The sequence below is a fragment of the Sander lucioperca genome, chromosome 11, assembly GCF_008315115.2.
Source record: "Sander lucioperca isolate FBNREF2018 chromosome 11, SLUC_FBN_1.2, whole genome shotgun sequence".
In the NCBI taxonomy this organism is placed as follows: domain Eukaryota; kingdom Metazoa; phylum Chordata; class Actinopteri; order Perciformes; family Percidae; genus Sander; species Sander lucioperca.
Genome location: NC_050183.1, coordinates 8,515,891 through 8,543,533, shown reverse-complemented (window position 1 = coordinate 8,543,533; position 27,643 = coordinate 8,515,891). Strand labels below are relative to the sequence as shown.

Here is a 27,643-nt window from a genome sequence, read left to right as displayed (position 1 = left end):
CTTTGTGGGAGAATTATGATACTATAGGCTGTTACATAGCTACAACATATTCTCTTGTTTGTCTTTATATTAACGCCCTGTGTAATCTTTGCATTTATGAAGTTAAGGCAAATTGCTGTCAGTAGGGGTTTAGTCCAACGTCCAACTTTGCTGCGTGTCTTTGTGTGTGAATTTCATGTCCTTGGTGGCCACCACCAGTTTAGAAACACGGAGCCTCCTTCTATTCCCATACTCCCATGGAGTTGACCCAAATGATGAAGTGTGTGTTTGTTTGTCCCTTCCTCACAGGCTGTGAGGAGGAGGGGAGTGAGTCAGCTTGGCTTGTTGACACCTTCACTCAATGGTCTGCCCTTCTCAAGTGCCACTCATTGTTTAAAAAAAAAAAAATCTGCTTTTTTTATTTCTTTTCATTCATATCAAGTGAGACTCATGCCCCACTGATTTGATGGACGGAAAACTAGAAGCTGCCCCTTTTCAAGAAGCTAACCGCGATTGCCAAAAGTCCTCTACAAGGGCTAATAATGTGGCTGTGAAAATGAGAAAGAAATTGGCACACTGCCTGTGTTTTGAGATGGATCTCTGCAAGGTTAGGATCGAAATTCATGCTGCATGGCTTTAATTTGTTTTAGTAGAGTTAGGTGGAGAGCTTTTGAGCAGACTGAAATACATAAACACTGGTCCTCCAGCTGTGTGAAGTATCAATTAAGACCTGCTCATTTGCCTAACCCTCATCTACATCCCTCAGCCATGCCACCCTGCACCCCGCCCCTGACAGTGTGTTGACATGCGTTGAAACCAGATTAACAAACTGTGAAATATAACTTTATATGAATGTGTGTATGCCACTTTAATTAAATCTTCTCACACAAATTCATGATTGCAGGTAAAGACCCAAAACAACATTGTTTTAATTTTTGTAGCTTTTATGTGTTTGCATGAGACTTAAATTGCAACTAGCATTGTAACTTTAATCATTTCAGCCTGTACTTCCTTAGAGTGATAACTGGATCTTGTGAGTCCCCTCTTTTGAAACACACACACACACACACACACACACACACACACACACACACACACACACACACATACCAGCAGCTGTGTATGTAGTATAGCTGAATGCAGGAAGGCAGGGCGGGAGGCAGACTGTGGGTCTGTGGTTTGCACTGTAAACCCAAGCCTTCTCATCTAGCCTCTCCTCACTGTGTTCCTGTGAGAGCTCCAAACCACATCTTAATGTATGGGCATGCGTCCCAGGGTGAGAGGAGCAGCCTGTGGCGGGTCTGGGTGGAATGTTTAGGACAGCGGTCCTGCTTCATTTCAAACCTCCGCAGAACTCAACAGTACCACGTGAGACACCCGTCCTCAGAAAGTCTCCGGCCATCAGCAGCTCTTGTTTGCACCTCGGAGCGAAGGGCCACTCAACCCGGCAAACTGTTTAATCTCTGAGATGCTAGGCCAGCAGTAACCTGTCATCAACCTGGTCTGCTGTAAAGGATGTGACCCATATATTATATAAACATGACCCATATTAGCAAATGTGTGTGTGTGTGTATATATATATATATATATATATATATATATATATATATATATATATATATATTATATATATATATATATATATATATATATTATATATATATATATATATAATTATTATTATTTTTTTTTTTTAATCAAATAATAATAAAGAATTGTGCTACATTCATTTCACATTTGGGTGCATTTTTTAGATCCGAAACAAGAGACTTTGTTGCTGGTATCTGCCAGGTAGCCTGTTGTTAAACATACATGTTTATAGCTTGCTAGTGTACTGACCAAATGCAGTGCATACCTAAACTGAACCTCTCTTCACCAGAGATTAAAAATCCAATTGTGTGCACCACTGTAATGAAGCGGTGGTGCCCACATTACAAAAACAGCATAGAAACATTCTTGAACATGCTTCTGGCCCTTCTATGTGTTCAGATGATTTTTGGGATTTTGCCCATTACGGTATACTATCTGAGAAGTGTATAGGACATGGCACGATGGCTGGCGGTCGTTAATCATGAATGTTTTTTGTTTTTTTTAGATCTGCCACAGTGACCGAAACATTCACAGCTATGCTGTAGACACAGACAGAAATGGATAAGAAGAAGAAAGCAAAATATCAGAGCAGAGTATAAAATTATGTTAAAATCCGAAACTACCAAATTGGTTTTGTTGGCTTGTAATGATGACACATTTGGCCCACTTGAAATAACACAACTAAGACATAAAATACATTTTAGACCAAATGGTGGCATTATCAGGTTTGCTATAACTCACTTAAAGGTGTCCAATGTCCATCTGTTTGCTTTGGGGGAAAGTAGATTTAAGGATCTTTCTGTTGCCAAAGTCGACCTGATCTGTGCGAGATAATGGAATTATCAGTGAGTTATCAAAGACATCCAAACCTCTCAAAGGTCACAATAAGGTTGGTCATAATATTACCAATATCCCTCTGCCGACTATTTTATCCTGAACCATGCCTTAAACTGGGGGAGAGGTTGTGAATTGGCTACTATTGTGGGTAAACCTTGGTTCAATATTTGTAGCTTAGCCAGTCGTTTATACATATTTTATAGCATTTCATAATCTATTTGGGCACATTATCCAAACCACTAATTTGGTTGCTACCCAAACTGTCCATTGTGAGCATTTATTAGAGCTCTCTCCTGGTTCTTAGTTTGAGCTTCTCTATATATGCTGTAGTTGTTGGTTCTAGGCCTGTAACAATAATTACATAATTGTCTAATCACAATTTTTTACATAATTGCCTTTTCTGTGTTTAACCGCAATGAATTGCTAACATTAGCTAAGGTCCTAAGGGGTGTGACTGTTGATGGTAATTGGTAGTTTTATGGTCATTTAAGAAACAATACAGTGTATTATGATAATAAAGAGGCGTGGTTTACTTTATACCTGTGTCATTGCATTATCTGGGTCACATAAGAGTGATATAACCAAAAGATGTATCCTAGGATTCATTCAAAACTTGAATTTGTTTGCAAAAGTAATTCAGTCCAATTTTTAAATTGGACTGAAACAGACAATTATATTGTTAATAGCAATTATTTCTGAGACAATTAATTGTACAGTAAAATTTGGAGTTGTTACAGCTCTAGTTGGTACACACTGTAGACAGCTTGGCTGTGTTGGCAGTAATATTTTCTTCCAAACAAGTTTTGATCAGATAATACAGTTAAAATGGATTTAATTGACTTATTGTCTGCCTGTTGCCCTTGCTTGTCCCAATGGACTCTTTTGAAAAGCTCACTTTATGTGGCACAGTCTCCAGGGACTGTACAGAGGCATTTCCAAAGTCAGAGATGTTTCTTGTCAATGTATGTATCAAATGAACATTTTGGCACACTACAGACTCCAGCACTTAAGACCTTTTCTTAGTTCTATAATGGGTTAGTGTCACCTAAGCTGTGTAATTAGTTAATACATATGTAATCCAAAACCAAACCTAGCATCAATGCCATATTACAAATTGGATGCTGTGGTGCCATGCTTTTTTTAACTGATATTTAAGTACTTGGTGACTTCACATCACACCATGTGGACCTTAGTGCACTGTCACTGTACTCATCATGGCAGTGCCACAAAGCCTGGGCCAACTTAACAGCTGAAACTTAACACAGTTCACAGTTGAGTTTCAAAATGTCAACAGTGATGGTAGGACCTTTTGGAGAGTTTTGGGGCCGTGAAATGAAGACATGTAATTGATTAAGGAAAAATGTGTTTTCAACTAAATACTTGCCTAAATCTTCATGTGTGTATCTCTTATCTCCCCTCATCATACCAACCCCTTCAAGGAGGTGGTCTTTCTAAATGAATGTCTAGTCGGTGAACATAATTAAGGTAGGAGACAGACTGTTGTGGGGAGAGTACTTAGTAACTGAGTTGAGGCCTTCTCCTTGTCCTTAGAGCTAGCATCAAGCAAGCACCCATTCTCCAAGTCCTAGCATGCTTTTAGCTCTTTATCACCACTGTTGTCCAGTGGTGAGAGTGTGGCTATCGATCAGGAGCCCGGCTGCTTTGCTCAGCCACCGATTAGATGGAGACAGAGAGAGAAGGAGGGAGAGAGAAAAAGAAGAAGCGGAATGGATCTCAAGTTTACACAAGCTGTTGTGGAGGTGCGTCTTGGTGGAACGAACAAATGAGCTGAGGGGGTTGCCTAATAAAAGAAGGCACCTCCAGCAATTAAACCAGCTGACAGGCAAACTGTGGCGCTTCGCTAATGTGGGCTGACAGCAGGGGGATTTGAATAACGAGGCTTGCGGGAGGAAGGAGAGAGGAATGAGGATGTGGAGGGGTCGGGGGGTAGAAAACTGAGGAAGAAAGATGTGTGGTGCTAATGAAACAGGTGCCTGGCAGCCCCTCCCCTCTAAGTGCAGGAATCATTGAGAGATTACCAGGGCGTTTCTCCAGCACAGAGCCAAGCAGATAGCCACTTGATGGAAGGTTGGGGGGGCGATGGAGATGGGGGCCATAAACCTGTGTCTTTTCTTCCCCACCGCAAGCCGCTTTAACAATGCAAATCATCGCTGAATGTTGACCGTTGTGTTTGAATAATTTGTTATAAGAAGCTTTCCCATCAAATGCTTTTGAGAAAGGACAGTGTTTTGACCATAGACTATATAAAATATATATATATATATATATATATATATATATAAAAAATATATTTAAAAAAAAAAACAGATCCCGTTGCTCTGGACGGTAGGGATGGGCGTATCGATCCTGTGGTATCGATAGATCGATATACTCACGCTACTCATTTGGCATTGATTTCCTTAAAAAAATATCGATATAAACTAAAAAATAATAATTGGGGGTATATGCATCACTTTCAGCTGTTTTAGATTACTTACTTAAATTATTATGTGCCGGGACACCCCTGTACCTGGCAGCGTATTGAGCTGGCCCATGTCACGTGACAGGAGACGAGCGAATGAGCGTCAACGTGCGACACAGCCGACAGCGACGCAGCCAAGGGCCTGAAAATGTGTATGGTTTTTGTTCATATTTAATTTATTTAATTCATATTTATGTTATTTATTTTAATTTTATTATGTATTGACCATAATACATTTTGTATAAATGGTCTGTATTTGTCTTGTGATTTGTAATAATATTTTTACTGACAAAAATTGCCAATAAGAAATTAACGGTATCGATATCGATGAAAATGCAAGAAAAAGTATCGGTATCGAATCCTAAAAGTGTGGTATCGCCCATCCCTACTGGACGGAGACCAGTGAAGGATATTAGAAGCACTTTTCCGGTGATGGCTGAGCGTTACTGCGCAGCCTCCAACTGAGAGAGACGACGTAAATGTGACGTGAGCAACCTGTCTGAAAGTTGTAAGTCTTCTGGTAGCTGTGCCAAGAGAAATCTCAAATCATTCCGAATATTGCAGAGACGGAGAGTGTAGGTATATGTAAGGAGATAACATAGGCACAGTAATTATTGCTAACTAAAATGCTAGTAAACATTAGTAATTAAACTTAAACAGCTAATGTAAGTCGACACTGCCTGCGAACTTCTCCTGTACTATACGGTAATTCCTCTACTATGCGACCGTAAGTCCCGTTTTTACAAAAACGTCTACTACGGAGCCATAATGTGAGATACAAGGTAATGGAGCCTTTTATACATTGTCGTGTTTCTTTAGAAATAAACAATGGACAAATAAAGTATTTAAACGCTTCAGAGTCAAAGTGACGTCAAAATGAATGGCAGTCAATGGGATGCTAACGGGGGGTGAGTGCTTGTTAGCATCAAAATGGCGCCATGGGATCTACGCGTTGTGAGGAGAAGCTTACCCCCTTGGTTTTGACAGGTTTCATTTCTTTATTTTTTTTATTTAACCAGGAAATAGTCTCATTGAGAATCTTTTTTACAAGGGAGTCCTGGCCAAGGCAGCAGCATCAACGTTTCAACATACAGTGACAAACGGCAAACAACAGACTTAATACAAAATAGAAAATTACATCTAGCCTATTTTTTTTTTTTTTTTAAATCTTCCATGCTCTCAAAATGATCATTTTCATCTAGTGCCATTGTTAGGTAAATTTTTTTTCATGGCCCTGTGTGGGAGGACACAGAGATAGACATTCAGAAATACTTTTCTGGGTTTTAGACCTACTGTCACTGCGTCCTTGGTCAGATGAGAGAGGGAAAGAGAGAGCTTGGTGGGTGTTTACTCTGATGATTGACTCTGAGGGTAAGCAGTGTAATTAGTGGCCTGACTAATGGGCCGAGCTATATGAAGGGAGGCAGCAGCACAGCATCTTCCCGGCTAAAGGAGACAGAGAGACAGAGACTGCGCTCCGATTAAACAAATACGAAACTGTAATCCAAACATTTCTGGTTCGAAAGATGGCAATAAACTGTTCCAGCTGCAGACTGAAATATCTCAACAACTATTGGCTGGATTAAGATAAAATACAAGATATTCACAATGCCCAGAGGAAGAATCCTAATGACAATGGCTTTTCCTGTAGCACCACCATGTAGAGCTTAGATTGGCCCAAAAAATCAAGCCCGAACCTGCCCGAGCCCGACTGTAATTATGAGCCCGAGGCCGATTTAAACCCGACAATTTTTTTAATACGTGGGCCGTTATAACTGACGTTCTCAACTATAATTCAGAGTTGTTTGAACTACAGAAATCTGTTTAGAATAATACAACAAGGACGAAGCATGTAAACTGCGCTGTATGTTTAGAATGGAACGGATCGCAAGTGGATCCGAATGAAGAAACGTAAAAAAAAAAAAAAAAAGAAACAATGATGAACAACATATTGTTGTCACTGCCCACGACTTGTTTAAACTGCTTCCATACCTCCGACTTTCCTCCACACTTGCTCAAAGTTAATTCTCCTGTTTTTCTTATATTATATTTCTTATATTATATTTTTTGATAAAAAAAAAAAAAAGGTCCGGCCAGGACCCGGTCCGGCCCGAGGATGTGGCGGAAAATAACGGCCCAAGCCCGACCCGAGGTCCGGTCGGGCTCGGCTCGGGCTTGGGCCGAGAATCTAAACTCTACCACCATGAGGTTCACTTCTTTTTTTTTTTTTTAATGTCTTGACAGCTATTGGCAGGATTGCCATTCAAATTGATATTCATGTTCTTCTCAAAACGATCATTTTAAATAATTTCTGTGACCCCCTGATTTTTCATAGTGCCATTGTTAGGTACATTTTTCAAATCTGCATAATAATTTTTGGTTTATGACCAAATACCTGTACAACTAATGGCATTTAGTATCAGCCCCTGCTGTACTCTGTTTGCTAATTCATGTTGAATGCTAATACAACTAAGATGATAAACATAGTAAAATTTACGCCTGCTTAGCATCGTCATTGTGATCATGTTAGCATGTTGACGTCAGCATTTATCTTAAAGCACCACTGTGTGTAAGTAAGTACAGTCTCACAGACCTGCTAGCATGTCTGCATTTAGTCTTGTTTTTGTGTGAACAGGACTATTTCACGTTGAATTTAAACTTTCTTTAGCTACCAGTGAAATTTTGGTATAAGCTAGATTCTCTGGCCAAAGCTGGCCACAATCAGTGTCCAGGATTTATAATGAAGGCAACGTAGCAGAAAAGAAACCAGAACGTGGCAACCACTCCTAAAGTAGTGGGAGATTTGTGTATAAAAGAGCTTGGAAGAATCTTGTCTTTTTGCTACATGTGAAGAACACAGGAGGGTTCTTTTAAAGTTAACCTAATATTCTTATGGTCACACAACCACATAATAACACTGATGGCCCAATTTCAGCTCCATAAGCAAATTATGTATCACTGTGGTTCAGCGTGGCTCGTAAGGATTGAGACACTTCTTGCAGATTTCATTGATATTTGACGTAGGAGCTACATGTGTCAATACAATAAAGTGCATGTGTGCTTGTAAATACTTGTGGAAAACCTAGTCGTGCACACATCCACTTAGTGTTTGTAGTGGGCATGTGTGGGCGTGTTGTCTCGTCTGTGTGTGCGTGTGCACATGTTTTTTTGAGGGTAGCGGGTTAGAGCGAGGATGTGAGGTCATAGTGGTTTGTTGCTTGCGGTGTAATTAGTGGTTACTCAAATGAAAACAGGAATGATTTCATTCAGGGAATGCCACACTGTTAATGGTCCCTTCACATCAGAATTGTCCACGAATGCTTTTTTTTGTGCGTTTCTCACCCAGTTAGCATGTTTAAAACATCTTTGTTTCCTATCTCACTAAAGGGATGTGAGGTCTGATTTAAATATAGATGACTCCTTCACGCTCTCTCTCATCCCCTCATCATAAGGTCTGTATTTAATCATTGCAATTGACTTAGGCCTTTTCAAGGGCTAAGAGAGAGAGATTAGTGTGAACATGTCTGCGTGCCCATACATCTGATGTAACAGGGTCATAGCTATATAAATAAAGTTTGATTGATTGATTGATATCTGGGTTTTCATTCAGCTTGTGCAATAGGTGGCCATAAACCCCCTAACTTTAGCCTTTAATTTTTCTCAACAGGCTTTTTGCAGCAGAAAAAGTCACAACGCCTGGGGGCCTGTAAACACCTCCCCACTGATTTATCTAAACAGATGAGAATCAGATGATCTCTAATCATATCATAGAAAATCTTTCCTTCCTCATGCCGCCCAACCTCATGCAATCTTTCCCCAGTATTACAGAACCTGACTTTGTGATTGTATGAGCCACAGGAAGATCTAGTCTGTAATTGTGTAACAGCGATTTTCAGTCTATGTAAGCTTTGTTCAAGGGCAGACGGTGTGTCTCTTGTTTGCTCTCAAGCCAGGACACGGCCGAGAGGGAGGGAATAACTGAGTGTAGGATTATCAGGTGAGGCTCCCAGCCTAGATCCATTCCCAGAGGTCACCAGGTCAGCTTGACGACCCGACCTCTCACTTTAAAGCCTGCTCAGCTGTTTGCCTGACAGACTAATAGCAATGGTTCATAGGAAATGTAAGTAGTAGGAAAGAGGTTATGTATGCAGGGACAGGATCAATGCTTTGCCTGTGTTTCCGAGACCGCATCTGTCTTGTGCGTCCAGTCTAGTCTGGTGTGAATCATCATAACAACAAACTTAACCAGTAGTCTGGAGTTGTGCGTAAGGTCCTGAGTGGCTGAGCCAGCAGAGAGGCGGCGGTTTCTACTACCTAAAAAATTTTTTTCCTTTTCTCTTGAACATCAGAAAATAAAAACCAACTCTCTCTTGCCTCATCCATGCCTCCATTTGTGAGGAAGATGTTCCCTCTCCTCTCTGTCCACATGTTGAAATAGAAAACCACGAAAAATGTTAAAGAATAAGGGAGAGAAGGTGTGTGTGTGTGTGTGTGTGTGTGTGTGTGTGTGTGTGTGTGTCTTTGTAAGAGTGTGTGTAACGGGTTTGTGTATAAAGAAAAAGGGATGAGTGTGTGCTCTAGAAAGGGAGATCTGGCCGACAGATTGAGAGCAGCTTGTTAGAAAGAGGAACAATGAGGCCACAGCCCCTCTCCTATCTTCTCTGTTTTGTTTTGTTCCGTTCTTGTCTCTTTTTCCCTTTTCTTACTTACTGTTTTCTCCTGCTCTTTTCTGTACTTTACCGACTATATCACTTTGCTAGTCTCACACGTATTATATCTTTCCATCTATCTTATCTTTTTTTCTTCAACCTCTCCTCTATTCAACTCAGATATCTCTCTTCACACTTCCCTCCTCGTTCCTCAGTATTTGCTTTCCTCTCTTCTGAAGTTTCACCCGCTGAAACGGCTTCCTCGTTTTCTTTTCATGTCTTTCTCCCCCTCGGTACATCTCACATTGTATATACGCACATGTGGACATACATGTCTCCCTCCTTACACATACATGTATGAACTGTAGGTGCTGGGTAGGCACAACATGCAGATGCCTTGAACAACTTAAATGCACTGTCCCTGGCATTCATTTTGGCATTTGGAGTTGGGTGATGTGATTAAGTGGTTCATTAAACGTGTGACAGCCGTTGTTGATGTCTAGGACATCAAACGAAGCTACACGACTACAAGTTAAAGATGCACAGTGGAGAAATATTTTCCACGACTGTCCGAGGTAAAGATTTTAATGCAGGTGCGGCTGTATTTTAACAGTGTCCACTCCACATAAGCATCATTTTTTTTCTTCTATAGGCAAATGTTACAAATCTGTAAAAATTCAACTTGATCTGTAAGAAATTTAACATCTTTGAGATAATGCAACGCTAAAATCTGCTCTGCTGTTTGAGGGTTTCGTCAGATTTAGCAATCCTACTTATATCGATCTATGTCCTCCCACAATCTTCCTTCTCTCTTTACGCCTCCCATCACAGGCTGAAAAAAGTGCTAAATGTGTTTCAGTCAATGACTATGGCCTTTAATAAACTAACAGAGCCATATTAAAAGTAGTCTGTGCCTTCCAAAAAAAAAAAAAATACAGTACGTGGCTATCCCTTAACCTCACTGTTGTACTTGACCATCATGAAGCTTGTGAACCGGCTGTCCCCAGGCCCCATTGGCCTCTGCACTCTGTTATTTTGACAGAGAGCCAAATAGACTGACAGACGGACAGCCCCCACCACCCTCCTAGTCAAGCTCTCAGCCCCCTTTTGTCTGCCTGTCCTGCAGCATTACCTCTATGGTTGCAGTCCCCTAATTGCTCTGAACCCTGCAGAGATGGGAGACTAAGCACAGGGTTGGGAGGGGTCTTCAGCCATGATGGGGTCCTTTCACCCCACTTTTATCCCTTCCACCGCTCTATTTCTTTCTTTATTTCTTTCTTCTACTCAGACTTGCAATTAAAGAAAGTGTGCTCATTTGGCTATTTGTATCTCTCCACCCTCCCATCCAAGATCCATTCACATCTTTCTCTGCTGGTGATGTCAGTGTCTCTGTAATAGACAGCCCCTCACTATAGTTACATACAGGCATGTAGGTACAGATATGGTGCTCATGTAGATTTTGGTTTCATGTGGTTGTTTTGTGATAGTCTTTGTAGGTGCAGCTTCTTAGTTTTGAAGAAACTGAGTAAAGCTTTTCTTTTACCATATGAAATTAGTCCGATTACACAGAAATTACTCAGCCATTGGCCCTGAGATGTTGACACAACGTTTCCATTTTCGTAGCAGATGTCAAGAATTATTGTAACTATTCTGTACTACTAAGTCTGTTATTAAACCCCCTAAGTTGGCTGTCTTCTTCTCGTCTCAGGCACCTCTGCAGCCACCCCCGGGGTCTTCGGCCTCAGTGGTGGCAGCCGCAGCAGCAGCAGCCGCAGCAGCATCGGGGACGCCCCAGTCACTGAAACTAACCTACCCAGAAACTTTGGACCGCATCAAGGAGGAGTTTCAGTTTCTCCAGACCCAGTACCACAGGTGGGAGTTTGTGTGTGTGTGTGTGTGTGTGTGTGTGTGTGTGTGTGTGTAAAAATGCAAGGCACTGTGTTGCCTCAGGTACGCTTTATTATGGAACCCACGTAACTTACTCGTAGGGAAAGTCCCGCCCTACAAAGCAGCTCGATTGGTTGGGGTTAGGCATTGACCTTGAGTGGTTAAGGTTAGGATAGCCGATTGGTCAGGGGATAGGACCTGAAGAAATCAGGTTACGTTACCTTGCGTAAGCATGGACGTCTGGCAATAGTAGTGTGTGAATGCTGTTGAAGGGCGGGCCTTTCCTAGAAGTTGCGTGGGTTCCATAATAACCCGTCAGGTACAGGTGAGATGATGAAATACGATCCAGGAAGGCCGGTTTGGGTAATAGATCCATGAGTTTTCAGAATTATCAGAACACTGCACAGTGGTTTATAATACTCAGACGGGATTTTACAGCTTTGTAAAGTTATCACAGAGACAATCATTTTAAGCTCCATCTGGACGACTGAGTGGTAAACAGTGGAATTTCCCCCGTTCACAAAGTAATCTACCAGGAATGTGCACCTACGTGTATTTGACTGACCAGTGCAGTGTGTTGCCAGAGGACTTTGCATGGAGTTGTGGTTTAATTATTTTGCCAGACAACACGTCATTTATTTGCCCTTGCTTACTCTACTGTCTTACATGTACATGCACACACATACATACATACATACATACATGCACACACACTCAAATTTCTGAGAGAGTGCAACACTAAGACATACATGCATGCATTAGTTTAAGTATATGAGAATATGCAGGCATCTCCTTTTGCATTACTGTATGGTGTGTTGGATGTGCAGGAATGTTCCCAGAATGCCTTAAATGTGGGATTTGGGCTGGCTGTGGAGTCCCAGCCTTCTCTCTCGGCTCTCTGTTCTCGTGGCACACCTTCACAGGGTCCCGACCCCCCTCACTCTCCCCTTATCCTGCTTTGATTTAGCCGGCCAGAATCTTCCCTCCCTCCCTTTCTGTTCCACGTCTTTTGTATGGTGCCCTTGGCCAGAGCCCCTCGTGTGTGTGTGTGTGTGTGTGTGTGTGTGTGTGTGTGTGTGTGTGTGTGTGTGTGTGTGTGTGTGTGTGTGTGTGTGTGTGTGTGTGTGTGTGTGTGTGTGTGTGTGTGCCCGCCCTCGAATAGTACTGAAAGACCTAATACATTAGTATTTACTTTATCATGTTGGCTCACTTCTGATATGTTTGTTGTGTGTTGTTGTCTGTCGGTGGAACTTCTGGCTACATGTCACTGGTTGTTGCAGATTTATTCATGAACATTTCAATATAGGTTACATTTAGGACAGTGAGTTATTGAGTGATCATTTGTTTTATTGTCTAGACCTAAGACTAAAAATGACTTGCACACTGAAATCTATTCCCAATTCCTCTACATGGAAATGAAAATGTTTCAACCAAAATGATCTGCGGAACACCATTTGTGATTGAAATGTTGTCATGTCCATGTATGATAAAATTATTTTTTTCATCTTTTTTTGCAGAATGTTTTTAGCCAGCACCTGGGAAAAAAAAGTATTATTATCCAGTCGTACCACACGAACCAAACCAACGCCAGAGGCTGTGATACTTAACACATCCTTAGCTGTCTTTTCCTGTCCTTTTTGATATCTTGGTCATCTGGATTAGGGGTGGGAAAAATAATCGATTCTTAGATGCATCACGATTCTCTCTAGAACGATTCGATTATCGATTCTGATAAGTTACTAATCGATTATTTATTTTATTGAAGATTTTTTTTTTTTTTTTTTTGATTGATTTTTATTTAAAAGTTACTGTTACTGTCTCCAGACAAGTACAAATCAGAAAACAGAGTGACTGAAAGAGGATGGGATAATGGACAACAACTTAGAGTTTAGGCAGAAAAAAACACACAAAAATGGCCAAAAGGAAAAACATTTTTTTGTATATATACACATGATCTAATAAGACATACATAAAATAATTAGGCAAAACACATATAGGCTGTTCATCTACTTTATCACATTACATCTGACCACCTCATGTTTCATGTTCTAAGAAGCCAATTCTCCACCTTTAAACATGACTGAGCCTCTGACATGGAAGATTACTGGGAGAGAAGGTGGCTTTCACGAGCATGTTTAAGGCTTAAGCATGGAACGACTACCAAACAAAAACCTCAGTACACAAAACATTTCATTAAAACTTGTGTGTGACAAATACTGTATATGTCAAAATCTAAGCTTTGTCTAGCTGCTTTGTCTAGGAAGTGATTAGCAAACTCAGATTTATATGTATATTTTTTTAAATCACGCATGGAAATGTACATTAAAAAATTGTTGCATCGAGATGCATCGATAATCGGTTTAGAATCGAATCGTTGGCCTCTGAATCGGAATCGAATCGTGAGGTGCCAAGAGATTCCCACCCCTAATCTGGATGCACATTGACTTTTGTCTTAATGTGAGAGAATGTCTTGTGTGTACTCAGCGAATCAGTGGAAAATCCAAGGTTATCACACTACGACCATTTTTGAAAAAGCCCCACAAAAATATTTGCAGAGCTCTTGCAGCACTCACCTAGACAAATAAGCCTTTCAGGGAACATGAGTCACCCCTGAATCTCATGGTTGAGACGGTGTGATCAGCTCTACTGGCAGCAGGCGTTCAACGTTACACCAAGTATTACAATACAACTGGAGCATCGCCTTCTTGCCAAGCACGGGTGCTGAGGACTAGTGAGCAGAAAAACAATAAATGAGTGATGAGAGATCAAGAGCGAGCTTGTGATTCCATTGACATTTTCCAGTTTCTATACCGCAGCGTGCTGTTTTAGCAGGCCTGGTTTAGGTTTCCAGGAAAGCATTGTTCAACCTTCCTACACTCGGTGCGTTTACATGCCGTTTAAAAAAACAATTATATTCGGGTTAAGGCAATACCCCGATTTCTCAAACGCCATGTAACGTTAAACATCTTATCCTGGTTAAAATTGGAGTTCTCATAACCCGGTTAACAGAGGTAGAGAACTCCTTCAATAACCGGGGTATCCCTGCATATATACACCATTGACATATGGTATACACCGACCTTAAGCCTTAACCGGGCAGTGATCGGTTTAAGTGTCTGCGCATGCTTCAACTGCCCCTCCTCACTTTTTTTTTAGCGCTGCAAGTAGTTGTCGTTGCTATGACACCATAAAACAAAACAGCGATGCCCGAATTAGCAGGACATCGGCAGAAAGAGCCTGCGGTCTGTTTTACTCCCCGCTGAGGCAGCAGCGAACTCCGGTAGATGGCTAAACCGATTGTCCATCTCCGGGGCTGTCAACGCTGTGTCTCGGCAAAAAAGTGGAGGGACTGAGCAACCCAAGCAGTGGCCGATGGCTAACGTTAATGTTAGTTAGTGAGTTAGCTAGCTAGCTATCTTGCTAATTCCACCCGACACTGGTTACAGATAACGTTCTAATCAGCCAAACAAGTTGTCAGTCGTCTGGCGTGAACATGTGTTCCTATGCTGTGACAAGAATGCGTAAATGAAACATTAAGTTAAATTGTAAAATTTTGCTAATTGAAAGGCGGGTATAATGTAGAGATGGTCCGATACCATTTTTTGCTTCCCGATACCGATTCCGGTATCTGAACTTGCGTATCGGCCGATACCGAGTACCGATCCGATACCAGTGTGTCATATATTTTATTATGTTTTAACAGCTGTATACTACTATCCCTGTATGGATGTGATATTATTTCTATCTTTGTCAGTCTGGCTCAGGTTAAACTCTTTGTGAAACATGAATGCCACAGAACTTTCTGTTATTATGCAGTTTGACAGTCAGTTATAACGGAAAAGGAACATAAATAAACTACTTTTAACGTAGATTTTCATTCTTCTTTTATTCTTTTTATTCTTTATTATGTGGTATCGGATCGGTGCATAAACTCCAGTACTTCCTGATACCGATACCAACGTTTTAGGCAGTATCGGAGCCGATAACCGATACTGGTATCGTTATCGGAACATCTCTAGTATAATGTTGACATAGGTCAACCAGAAGAAAAAGTCAGTTGTGCGTTGGCAGAGTGCCACCTACTAGCCTAGAAATCTAGACGCACGCTAGCAGCAGCGAATGTGATTTGCAGTTGAGTTAAGCTTTTCTTTGAGAAAAGAACAAAGAACGGCACTGAAGTCATTCTTAAAAAAGGAAGATGTGTTCGGAGTTTTGCCGAGCGGATACGGCAAAAGTTTAATCTATCAACTAGCTCTGCTACCTTCTTCATTGCTCTGGTTGGTTGTAGCGCTATCCTATTGTGTGCAGAGGGAATTTGATAGACAACCGTTTATCCCGCCCCTCGGATTGAGCCCTGCCAATGGTGAGTTCCCAGACCCAACATCTTGATGTGGGTCTGGCTTGTCAGGCTAGCCACCTACTGTACCGGAGGTAGCGTTACTCCTGTCATTCTCACCATTCCTTCCTGCTCATGTATACGGGGAGAACTGGCATAACCTGGTTATTCACTTAACCGAGGTAAGAACATACCCCAGTTACTGCTGTGCATGTAAACGCACTGACTGAGCACAAAACACAGCATATTAATACACTGTAACCTACTGTAGTAAGTAACCATAGCTCATTACAGTGGCAACAGTTTATGGAACAGATGTTGTCAGGCGTCTTTTTACATATCTGTCGGATGAATGTTTAATCTGGCAGGTAGGGATGGGCCTGTTAAATGGAATGACTGGTTTTGCTTGCTGATAATTGCCATACAAACGGCAGTAAACATGTTGTGTTTTAGAGACGCAACAACAATACAGCTGCCTTTTGATTTTGAACAAACTAATTTTGAACCTCTATCGTTGAAAATTGTTGCTGAAGTAAAAAAAAAGTTTACAGTTTTGTTTTTCTACATTTAAAGAGTTTTGTCTGATGTAAAGCAAAACAGTGAGATTGCATTGGACATTGATTCTGTTATGCGACTTTGCATATATTAACCATACACTCAGTTGCCAGTTTATTAGGTACACCTAGCCAAAAGTAATGCCCTCTACAGTCCTATATAGATCCTACATCCATGAAGGTTATATGTTGTCTGGAGTTTTAGAGAGGTGTTATTTAGACTAAATATTAGCTAGGTGTACCTAATAACGTGGCAACTCAGTTTATAGGCTAATATTGGACAAATGTTATGATTGATTTATTGCCCAGTCCTATGCTGATGTAACTTTAAATGCATTTTAAATGCTTGCAGCTGAAATATGGATGGCAAACATTATATTACTTTACCTTGCTTTTATTGTTTGTGTGTATGGCAATTACCAAGGAGCCCAGTCATGCATGTCAACTTCTCTTGAGCCATATGCTACTCTGAGGTAAAGAAAAAACACCATTATGTTGTAAAAACAGGAGTTACCTTTTAACATCGCAAGCGGCACAATAAACCCACTTTCCATAATTGTGTAACTCTCAGAAGCTGTTACATGGACTGTTTGCTTTCCAGACGTAACCTAAAAAAAGTCAGTTTTGAAGAGATCCAGACAGATAGTGGTCAGTTGGATTAGCGGTGGCCTTGCTTAGTCTTTCGGGCAGACGGGTCAGAGCACAGATCCACATGATTCTGAATCTGATTGGTGTGCTTCACCTTCGTGTAATCAGACCCACTTGTACACTATTCACACTGCATGGAAAACATGACCTGAACGCCCACAGAGCCAAACACACTGACCCTTTCAGGCAGACTCCCAATCTGATGCATGTGCTTAACACATACTTACACATGTACGGGCCTCCCCAATTGTCTCCACACGCAAATAAATGTTCTCTAGAAATAGCAGGGCTTAGTTGTGTATTTTGTCTGCAGCGAAGGTGGCTGGATTCTGATAGATGTTGGATTAGACGGCAGGAAAGAGACAGAGGGAAGGGATTAGTGGGTGGGGGGGTGTGTGTGTGTGTGTGTGTGTGTGTGTGTGTGTGTGTGTGTGTGTGTGTGTGCTGCCACTCGTCACTTACGAGCCTCTCATCTCTGCCCAAATACTACACAGCAGTAGTATTTGCCACACACACTGTTTAATGTTTTTTTAAATATCTGTTTTATATTGAATGTCTTTGCCTTTGGTGCTGTTGGTTGGACAAAACAAACAATTTACACCTTGAACTTTCAGAAATTGTGAAAGTCACTTTTCATTATAGGTGTATCATCTAATGAAAATAATAATAGAAAAGCTGAATGGATTAGTTGACCTAATTGATTAGTCATCGGCAGAGAATTAATTGGCAATTAGTTTGATAATGGTTTAATGATTGAAATTTGTTTTTTTTATTTCGTCGGTAAGTCTGTAACTCTGTAACCTGTTTTAACATCAACAACATTGAAGTGCTCATATTATGTTTTTTGGCTTTTTCCCTTTCCTTTATTGTGTTGTGTTGTGTTTCTGACTAGCTTGTACTGTAATGCTGACCTAGGTACTGTGCATGTACGACTCCCAACAAAGATGGTACAGAAGTGAGATGCCTCACTATGTGGCTAAAATGGAGAAAAGAGGGGCTGCAGCAATGTACAGTACAACAATAATATGGTGTTTTTTTTTAAATGAAACCATGTAAACCTATTCTAATATAACCTCTAAATACAATTTTATGAAAATGAGCATAATATGAGCACTTTAAATTCAATTTCCACTCCTAATAGAAATGCATGTTGTGTCTAAACGGCACTGAATAAAGATCTGATGGTGGCTATAAAGCATCAGAGAGTTGAGTCAGAATATCTTCAGAGTACATGTATCCAGAAAGGCTGTGTGTGTATATACAGATATAATTAGATAAATAGTCAGGATTCCTCTGTGTAACTGCCTGTCTGTCACTCCCCAAATGATGAAATTATATTTGCTTTAGGGAGGGCTGAGGGTTTGTTGGTTGGTTATAGTTACGTGTGCTTTTTATTTGTGTGGTGGTTTGTATGTTACAACCTCTCCCTGTTTTAATTCTGTGTGCGTGTCAAACACTTATGAAAAAGCAGCTCTTACAGTGAGTCTGGCAGCAGAGATGGGTACGGTTGGCCTGCTATTGTGTGACAAGATACCAGGTGTGTGTGTGTGTGTGTGTGTGTGTGTGTGTGTGTGTGTGTGTGTGTTCTTGTATACACCCTTGAGAGACGATGAAAGAGTACACGGGCGAGTTAGGTGGGTCCCCGGTGGTTGGGTGTGTTTTAGTAGAGACTGGGAGAGAAGCTGAATGTTTTTCCAGTGGAGCAGAGAGGAAAGGTTGATCAATAATTAATGTAATGTAAAGTGAACAGTCTCATACCTGGAGGCTGGCGGGCTAAGTCCTGACACTGTAAAGGCACGACACTGGTGCAGCTGCTACATGGCTCGTGTGTGTGTGTGTGTGTGTGTGTGTGTGTGTGTGTGTGTGTGTGTGTGTGTGTGTGTGTGTGTGTGTGTGTGTGTGTGTGTGTGTGTGTGTGTGTGTGTGTGTGTGTGTGTTCTTTACTGGCTGGTTGCTCTGTATTTGTATAGCATTTGTCTCAGCTATGAAGCTTGTTTGCCAAGACAAAGACGGGCTCCAGACTGCAGAACAAGTTTATGTTCTGAATTGATGGTGGAACCAGACTTGGTAGCAGCATGTCAGGATTATTAAGGATCAGAATGGTTAGTGCTGAGTGATTTTGCCTGGAAATGTTTTTACATTGAAAATGATAACAATGTAATCAGGATGTATGTTTTTGCTGTGAAATGTAGCACTGACACAATTGGTCATTTTAATTAATTTGAAACTGAATTAATAAAGATTTGGGTAATAAATTCAGCTTTTTCAATGTCATGATGTTCTGCTTTTCTCTGTTTTATATCATTTAAAATTGGGATTTGAGCTGTTGACTGTAAGACAATACAGCATGTCACCTCAGGCTTTGGGAACTTTTGATGGACATTTTGCACTATTTTCTGACATTTCAAAGTCCATATTATTAAGAGATCAATCAAGAAAATAGACAGCAGATTTATTGATAATAATGATGATGATGATAATAATTAGTTTTAGCCTTAGATGCATGAGTTTCACTACTGTTGTATTTGATACCGTCCCTTTACTTACCGTTTCTCTGCAAAACTCTTTAATTTTAACAATAACAAATGTCATCAGTGTTTGTTTCTTAGCACAATACTTGTTTTAATAGAACAGTGCAAAGTTACTAAAATTATGATTTTAAATGAGAAAATATACGATGAAATAACGTAACTGAGAATCTGACCAATCATATAATAGCAGATTTCAGTACTTGTCAGTCATGTATACTCAGTGCTTCACACACGTTTCCAGTTTCTTCTCAAACTCGACACTTCTCAAAAAGTGTTGAGTTTTAGAGCTGCACCCTTCATCCCCCTCTGCTCCGTAGTGTGTATTTGTTTAGACCAGGCACACAGTTAGCTGGTGGAAAGAGAAGTTTTGACTTGTTTTCCTTAACTTGTTTGGGGTGCCGCTTGCCCAACACTCGTGGGAAAAGCACTGTACTTATACGGTTTACAGAAAAATTATACAGCTGATTTTCATTTAAAGAAGTGTATAATTATTTTATCAGCTGGCACCAACTCATTGAATAATTCAGTTTCTGCAGTCCTGCTCACACTTATGTCTTTTTGTGGAAATAAAATCAATGTTCTTTTGAATTATAGGTCTGTGAACGCAGTTTTAACAACCGAAACAAAAATGGACAAGTGTTTTATAGAAAAGACAAATTTAAAATGTCTTTGTTCCTCAAGTAAAATAATCAATGAGGGAATAGTGTTAATAAAAGCATTAAGAAAAACGAACACTCGACAGGAAGGAGGTGGTATTTTTACAATACCCAGTAGCCTGTTTCAAACATGGAGACTAAAAAAGGCACTCGGCACATTTCTACAAAGTGCAGGATCTTAATTAGATGCTTCACTGTCTGTAGGCTCTCATTAGTGTGTGTGTTCATGTCTGTGTTTGTTCAGCAGGTTTGTGTGTATGTGTGGGTGGGTGTACATATTGTGTGTGCTCAAGTGTGTGTTTTGTTTCTGTGTGCCCACATGCCTGCAGTATATGTTGGTTTAGTGTGTACAAGCACACAAACACACACCTAAATGCTTCCATGCTCCAAGTGGTATGTTGGTGTGTTTCAGTGTGCGTATGTGTGTGTACGTGTGTGCAGTTAGCACTGCAGCACTGACAGAGCTGTGTGAAGGCTGGCAGGCTGCAGATTTGTAGCGCATTCGGCTGATCATCTTATCTCCTGTCACCGCCAGTGAAAGATTGGACGAACCAAACCCACCTAGGCGCGCATGCACACACACACACACACACACACACACACACACACACACACACACACACACACACACACACAGTCTCCTTTTTTCTTGCCGGTTCTTTCTTTCTCTCTCTCTCACTCACTCACCGTCTTGTTTTTTCTGTGTTGCTGTTCTCTCCCTCCCTCTCTCTCAGTAAATGGTGCTGAGCCAAAGACTAATTATTACAGGCAATCATTTCGACATGAAATACCCACTTCCTGCTCACCGCTCTCCTATCCTCTCTCCCTCATTTTCTTCCCCTCTTTTATGCTCCTACAGTCATATAATCACACACACACACACACACACACACACACACACACACACACACACACACACACACACAGTAATTTCATTCCTTGAAGTCCATTTTGTGAGGAATGGTTATTTCTTTCTGAGTACAACCCAACCTTGGGGTCTTTCCTGTAAGCACAAGAACTGTCTGACTGCACACTGTGTGTGTGTGTGTGTGTGTGTGTGTGTGTTTGTGTATTTGCAACCTTGTAGTGCTATTGTGCATTTTCTGGAGCGCCTTGCCAATTTTTTTTTTTTTTACTGATTTTTATGGGTATAGATAAATATTTTTTTTGCCTGACTTTCTTTAGTTGTGTTTAATAGCATGGCTGACTGCTGCTCATTTGCTAAACATAATCTGATGAGGTTTTTTAATGTTGCATTCAGACCACAAACGTCATTTCCAAGCACCTTAAACTACACAAATGTCCTGACCTGCTGTGAATTCTGTAGTGTAAGAAAGCATGCATCCATGAACCATCAGTTGTCATTAAACATCATTTGTGGAGCTGAAATGATTAGTTGATAAATTGATCGGTGATCTACAGAAAATATTGTTTTGGGCATTTTATGGCTTGTTAAGTGGTTGAGAGTAAAGAGGAATGAGGACAGAGAGAGAAAGGAGGAACGACATGTAGAGCTGGGCAATATATCGATATTATATCGATATCGTGATATAAGACTAGATATCGTCTTAGATTTTGGATATCGTAATATTGTGATATAGCATAAGTGTTGTCTTTTCCTGGTTTTAAAGGCTGCATTACAGTAAAGTGATGTCATTTTCTGAACTTACCAGACTGTTGTAACTGTTCTATTATTTGCCTTTACTCACTTAATCATTATATCCACATTACTGATGATTATTTATCAAAAATCGTGTAAATATTTTGTGAAAGCACCAATAGTCAACACTACAATATCGTTGCGGTATCGATATCGAGGTATTTGGTTAAAAATATTGTGATATTTGATTTTCACCATATCGCCCAGCCGACATGTAACAAAGGTTCCTAGCCAGATTGGCAGGGGACAATTAATTGTTGAAGTCGTTTAACAAACAACATTCTCCGGTTTCAGCTTATTAAAATGTGAGGATTTAATGTTTTTCTCTGCCTTAAATAAACCGAATCCTTGGGTTTTTTAATTGTTTATCAGTGTTTTAAGCCCCCAACGTCACTAGGATTAGGCAATGGTTAGGGTTAGGGTTAGGTGCCTTGAAGTCAACGGTTGCAGCGCTGCCTGGAAGGAGACGTTGGGGGCTTAAAACACCATTGAGCTTTTGGATTGTTGGTCAGACAGAAAAAGAGACGTCACCATGGGCTCTAGAATTTTTACTTTTTTTTACTTTTGTTTATACATTTTCTAGACTAAAGGATTAAGTGATAAATCAAGCAATAATCAACTGATTAATTGCTAATGAAAACCATCTTAAGTTACAGTCCTAATTACAGCAACACATTGGTAACAGGAATTTCACAACAATGTTATTGTGTGTGTGTGTGTGTGTGTGTGTGTGGCTTCTCCAAGCTCATCCCATGTTTGTCGTGATGAACACACTTGCAGGCATGCACACAGTCGCATTAGTGAGAGGCAATTCCACTGTAATAAAATCTATAGTGTTGAGGTTAATCCTCACTACCCCCTCGCACACTACCTCCACCGCCCTCTCCCACTTCTCACCATGCTACTCTCTCTCCTCACTCGTCCCTCTTCTCCTCAACTGACTGGCAATGATAAATGAGTCAATTATGTGTGTGTGCACGCCGCGCTGGAGAAGGGGAGCGGATGAGGCTGTTATTACCTGTTGCGGCTGGGGGTAATGTTGCGGTATTAATCATATTCTAATTTTCCTCCGCCAAACGACCCCCCCCCCACCCCCACTCTCTCCACCCACCTCCAACGTCCCACCTCACCACACCACAACCCCCGCCATCAATCTATCTGCTGCCTGCAAACAAGTCGGCATAAACTGCCGAAGGCCCAAAATATACTTTCTCTCTGAGGAGGGAGGTGGAGTTGGAGGAGATGGGGTGAGAGAGAGATGGAGAGAGTTTCAGAGGTAACAAGGGAGTTGTTTGTGTGCTTGGACCTGATAACACATTTTGAAGTGTGTGTGTGTGTGTGTGTGTGTGTGTGTGCGTGTGTGCGCGTGAGTGAGTGAGAGAGAGTGTGTGATAAAGCTTCCAGACCTTGCTGTAGTAGCCTGACATGCTCACAAACTGAGCAACAGACACAGGTCATGTCCTGAACAGAAGAAGAGAGGTGATTGTTAAAACAGAAAAAGGCAGATTTATTACACATCCAGGCAGAACTGGCACTTTTGACCCATTTAAATCAGAAGCTTCAACTTCAGTGAAACTTGGCAGTGTGTGCTGTCGAAGGTGAATGAAGGGGGAGCGGTTAGACAGACTGAGAGACAAGTGGACTGGCTGGTAATTGGGGAAGCAACAAAATGAGGATGAGTGGAGGGCACATGGATATATTGAGGATTGTCCAGAGAGAGAGAGAGAGAGAGAGAGAGAGAGAGAGAGAGAGAGAGACTGCAGTCTTGGCAGGGTTTCAGGCTCCAAGCGTGACTTTGTCTATTTCTGCTCTGCTCTGAGGTGATAATGGGCTGTCAGCACCCCAGTCACCCTGCTCCCTCCTCCCCCGCTGAGTGTGAGAGAGAAGAGAGAGGTGACGGAGAAAATGAAGTAGTAGGGAGTAATTTGTTGTCATGTTGCTAATTGCATTGTGTATTTTTACTTGGGATATCATACAAATCAAAACTCACCATATTTATTGTGTTACTTTTCTCTCTTGTTGCAGTTTGAAACTGGAATGTGAGAAACTGGCTACAGAGAAGACAGAGATCCAGAGGCACTACGTTATGGTGAGACACACACACACACACACACACACACACACACACACACAGAGGCCATGTCTCTCCACAACAAGTGCAGTGCCAAGTCCGCTGATTCCCTTTCATCTACTAACAGCTGCCAAACAACACCCACCAAAACCCACACGCAAGACCACACACACACACACACACACACACACACACACACACACACACACACACACACACACACATTATAGGACTGCAGAATAAACAGCACTTACATGGGCGTGCAATCTGGTGCTTGCAAGTGTTTCTTTTTGTATACTGCTGATGTGTGTCCACATCTGTCTACAGCTGTGTATAGACCCTCTTACTCTTTTTAACAACCATCTTTATATACAGTCAAACTATCAACTCCTAAGTGCAAAGCTGGCATCCAATGCCTGGTCTGATTTATACGCTTCTTTATTCTTTGATCACATACAAGATGTATAATTTCGGCATTACTTTGGGTATCCTATCGGTACTAGTGTTTGTATATTTTAAACATCGTAACGTGTCTGTTACAGTTGTCGGCACAGATGTGATAAAAAGTAAATTTACCTCAATTTTGTCTCCGTAATGATTGTGTTTGAAGGAGCGAGAGAGAGAGAGAGAGAGAGAATTACAAAAGAGCCAGTTTATAAAAATGAGTTTTCAGTAGTAATTTAAAAGAAATCAGTGAGGTTGCGTGGAAAATTTCAACACGAAGACTGTTCCGCTTGGGGATCCACAGGTTAAAGGTAACCTGTGGAGTTGTTGATCCCTAGTAGAAGTCCCAAAGTGTACTTGTTTCAGATCCTTGAAAGTGAATAAACCGGCTTATTAAAGTTAATAATCTTTGAGCTTTAGAAATTTGAGTGTCTCTCTGGGACATTGTGTTTGGTATTTTTCATTATTTTATGACGTTCTAAAGATCAAATGATTAATCGGTTAATGAAGAGAATAACTGAGTAATTGATTGTAATTGTCGTTGCAGCCCACTGAGCTATGCCGACTTAGTTGTTTTACTGCTGTGTCACTTGTTGTCAGTCATTGTCTCCCACACTGCTTCTCTGACACTGCTGTTTAATTTCCCAACTCATTGTAGATATTCCTCTAAAGTTTGAAGCTTTTGCATCTTATCATGGGTAGAGGAAGTTAGAGAACTTAGCATGTGACCATGGTTTGAATTCTGGATAAAGGAAAGGCTCAAACTCTGTCTTTCTTACCTGTGATCAGAGCCACACACAACCTCAGCTGACTGAGTGTAGGCTGCCCAAAACCCGCTGCGCCAAAGGAAGAGCTATGTGGCAATCCTGGCACAAAGCGGAGACTTGTGGGGGGGATTGAAGTTTTAGTGGAGGGTAAGGGGGGTAGCTGGCATCAAGCACAGGCCAGGGCTCCTTTTCTGGCTGATGATTTAGGTTTGGATGAGTTTGGATGTTGCTAAGCAACAGGCGAAACTTGGCACAGCAACTGCCAAGCAGAGCCGCCAGCTGCCAGGAAAGGCGTCTTTTATGGTGGCACACAGAAAGAAGAGTGCACGCACGCACACACGCACTCGCAGGGAAACATGCACACAAAGCACATAGATACACACGCCTACGCAGTTGCAGGCTTATGCTACAAACACACACACCTGCGACACACATGCATGTGATAACTGCCAGGAAAGATGTCTGGAGAGAGAGGACCCCTGCCATCTCCTCTCCCATCCTGCCAGCCTGTTCTGGCTGCCTAGCTGCCAATCTCCTCTCTCCACAACCAGCCACGCTGAAAAGCAAATGTCAGCCTGTCACTTTTCGAGGCATCTGACTTTAAAATATTCTCCTTTTTCGTCCATCTCTGAAGGTAAAGAGTGAGAGAGACAGAGTGGAAGAGAGAGAGACCCTCACCTGTCTCTCTCTCTCTCTGTGGCATTCATCTCCTCCTGTGTTCCTTACAGCTCCTTGTACTTTTGGGTAAAAGCCAGGGTCAAAGCTCACATTAGACATGATTATTGCAATAGTCACCTTCTTCTGCCTGGCGACAATTTCCCTGCCTCGCTTCGGGTTTCTGGATTCCAAACTGCGCCTCAGGGTCATTTAAGTGCCATTGACTTTCAGACAGATTTGAGGTGAAATGTGGCAATGTGCTTTTAGGGACATATGTGCACTTCAGAGTGCACATGCGAGGGCTGGCATCGTCTGAAGCTAGGAGCAAGAAAATATTTTGTGAGTGATTCTGGGCTCCCACTGTTGATTGTATTTGTGTAAAAACAACCACTGAATTGGCAGTTTATGTAAATATAACATCACACATAAGTTAAGGCAGAACTTGGATGTTTTGAGCTGGTTAACTCGTCATTGGTTTTTATCTCCAAATAATATTTCTTTTATTGTTTTTTTTTTTTTTTTAATAAGATGTTTATTTTTATGACTTAAGGAGAAAAGGCTGGCATTTTTCAATTGATTTTTATTCTTTTAACAAATCCCATAAAAAGATCAAAACCAACTATATTTTAGTCTTAAAAATACTTTCTGACTTCCCTTCCCTGATAGTACTCTGAGGACGTTAGTTTTTTTTTGTAACCGGTCACAAATATATAGTTCCATTTCTAAAAAGAAAAAGGCTGTCATTTCCTAAAACAGCAGGGCACTGCAGTTTTTAGAAAACTTTAATCAAACATGAGTAAATAGTGTATTTGTTAGGAATTATTTTCAGCTACTGATTAATATCTCTATAATCTCTGGTAAACCAGTATTTTCGCCAACATGTCTGTGTATGTGCGATCAACTGTAGGATTAATTCATTGTTGGTTTGAGTCTTTTTGTGGAAATATTTTCTAATAAGAAAAATATACAATATATTTGTTATCATTTGTATGACTTTTACATTTCATCTTGCAGATAAAATAAAACTAAATAGTCCTAACTGCATCTGTTTTAGCTGGGATACAAATAATTCAGGTATAACAGTATATAACAGATGAAAAATGACGTGCGGTAAATGTAACATGTCACTTTTGGGAGTCATCAGCTGGTGTAGTGATTTAACTTTAAGATTTCTATTTGAGTAAGAAGACCGCATTTGTCATAATTTGTGTTTTATGTACAGTATGTGTTGCATTTGGATTAATAATTCATTGCTTTGCTTAGTTTTTATTCCAAAAAAGTCTGCATTCGTCATTCAATGTTTCAAAATGATATCCATATTCCTAAATCCACATGGGAAATATTCATTATATTATAATAATAAAAAACTCCTTCTTAATGTACTCCACACATGACATGTGCATGTCAGTCAACTCAACATATTCTTTATGCACAATCATGTATATGAACTGATGTTCTTCTGTGTTTCAGTATTACGAGATGTCCTACGGCCTTAACATTGAAATGCACAAACAGGTGAGTGGGCTCAGGGTCTCTCTCATTCTCCCTCTCTGTGTCTTGTCCCCTCTCTCTTATCTCTCCTGCCTTTCTTTTGCCCCCAATCAGCTCTACTCAAAGTAACTAATATTTTTCAGGAAAGTCTGTGTGTCTCTCTCTCTCTCTTTCTGTGTTTTTCTCGCTGTCTCTCTACCACTGTAATGTCAGTCCTCTCTCTGATGGACCTATATAGCGCCATTATGCTGTGGAGACGTTAATAGGATACACAAACAGAATTCATTTCTCTACCACAGACAGATGAGAATACTCTGCCCTTCCCCGAGCCTCCAGAACAGCCGAGCCTCTCACCCGTCATAAATCCCTGTCTGTTACTACCTCTGTGCCCCATCCACCCATCC

The 27,643-nt window shown here is 40.9% G+C and overlaps 1 protein-coding gene across 6 annotated transcripts in view; it reads left to right on the top strand.

The window, feature by feature from the left end:
- The window catches only part of tle2a (TLE family member 2, transcriptional corepressor a), a 47,880-nt gene that overhangs the window by 6,613 nt on the left and 13,624 nt on the right, over positions 1–27,643 (top strand). For 3 of the 6 annotated variants that reach the window (XM_031307282.2, XM_031307280.2, XM_031307283.2), the window contains exons 2-4: positions 11,222–11,409; positions 23,835–23,898; positions 27,219–27,263. In XM_031307282.2, coding sequence (XP_031163142.1) covers positions 11,222–11,409; positions 23,835–23,898; positions 27,219–27,263 — 297 coding nt within the window. The remainder of the gene's footprint in view (positions 1–11,221; positions 11,410–23,834; positions 23,899–27,218; positions 27,264–27,643) is intronic. The other 3 variants (XM_036007659.1, XM_031307281.2, XM_036007660.1) reach the window with 2 other exon arrangements.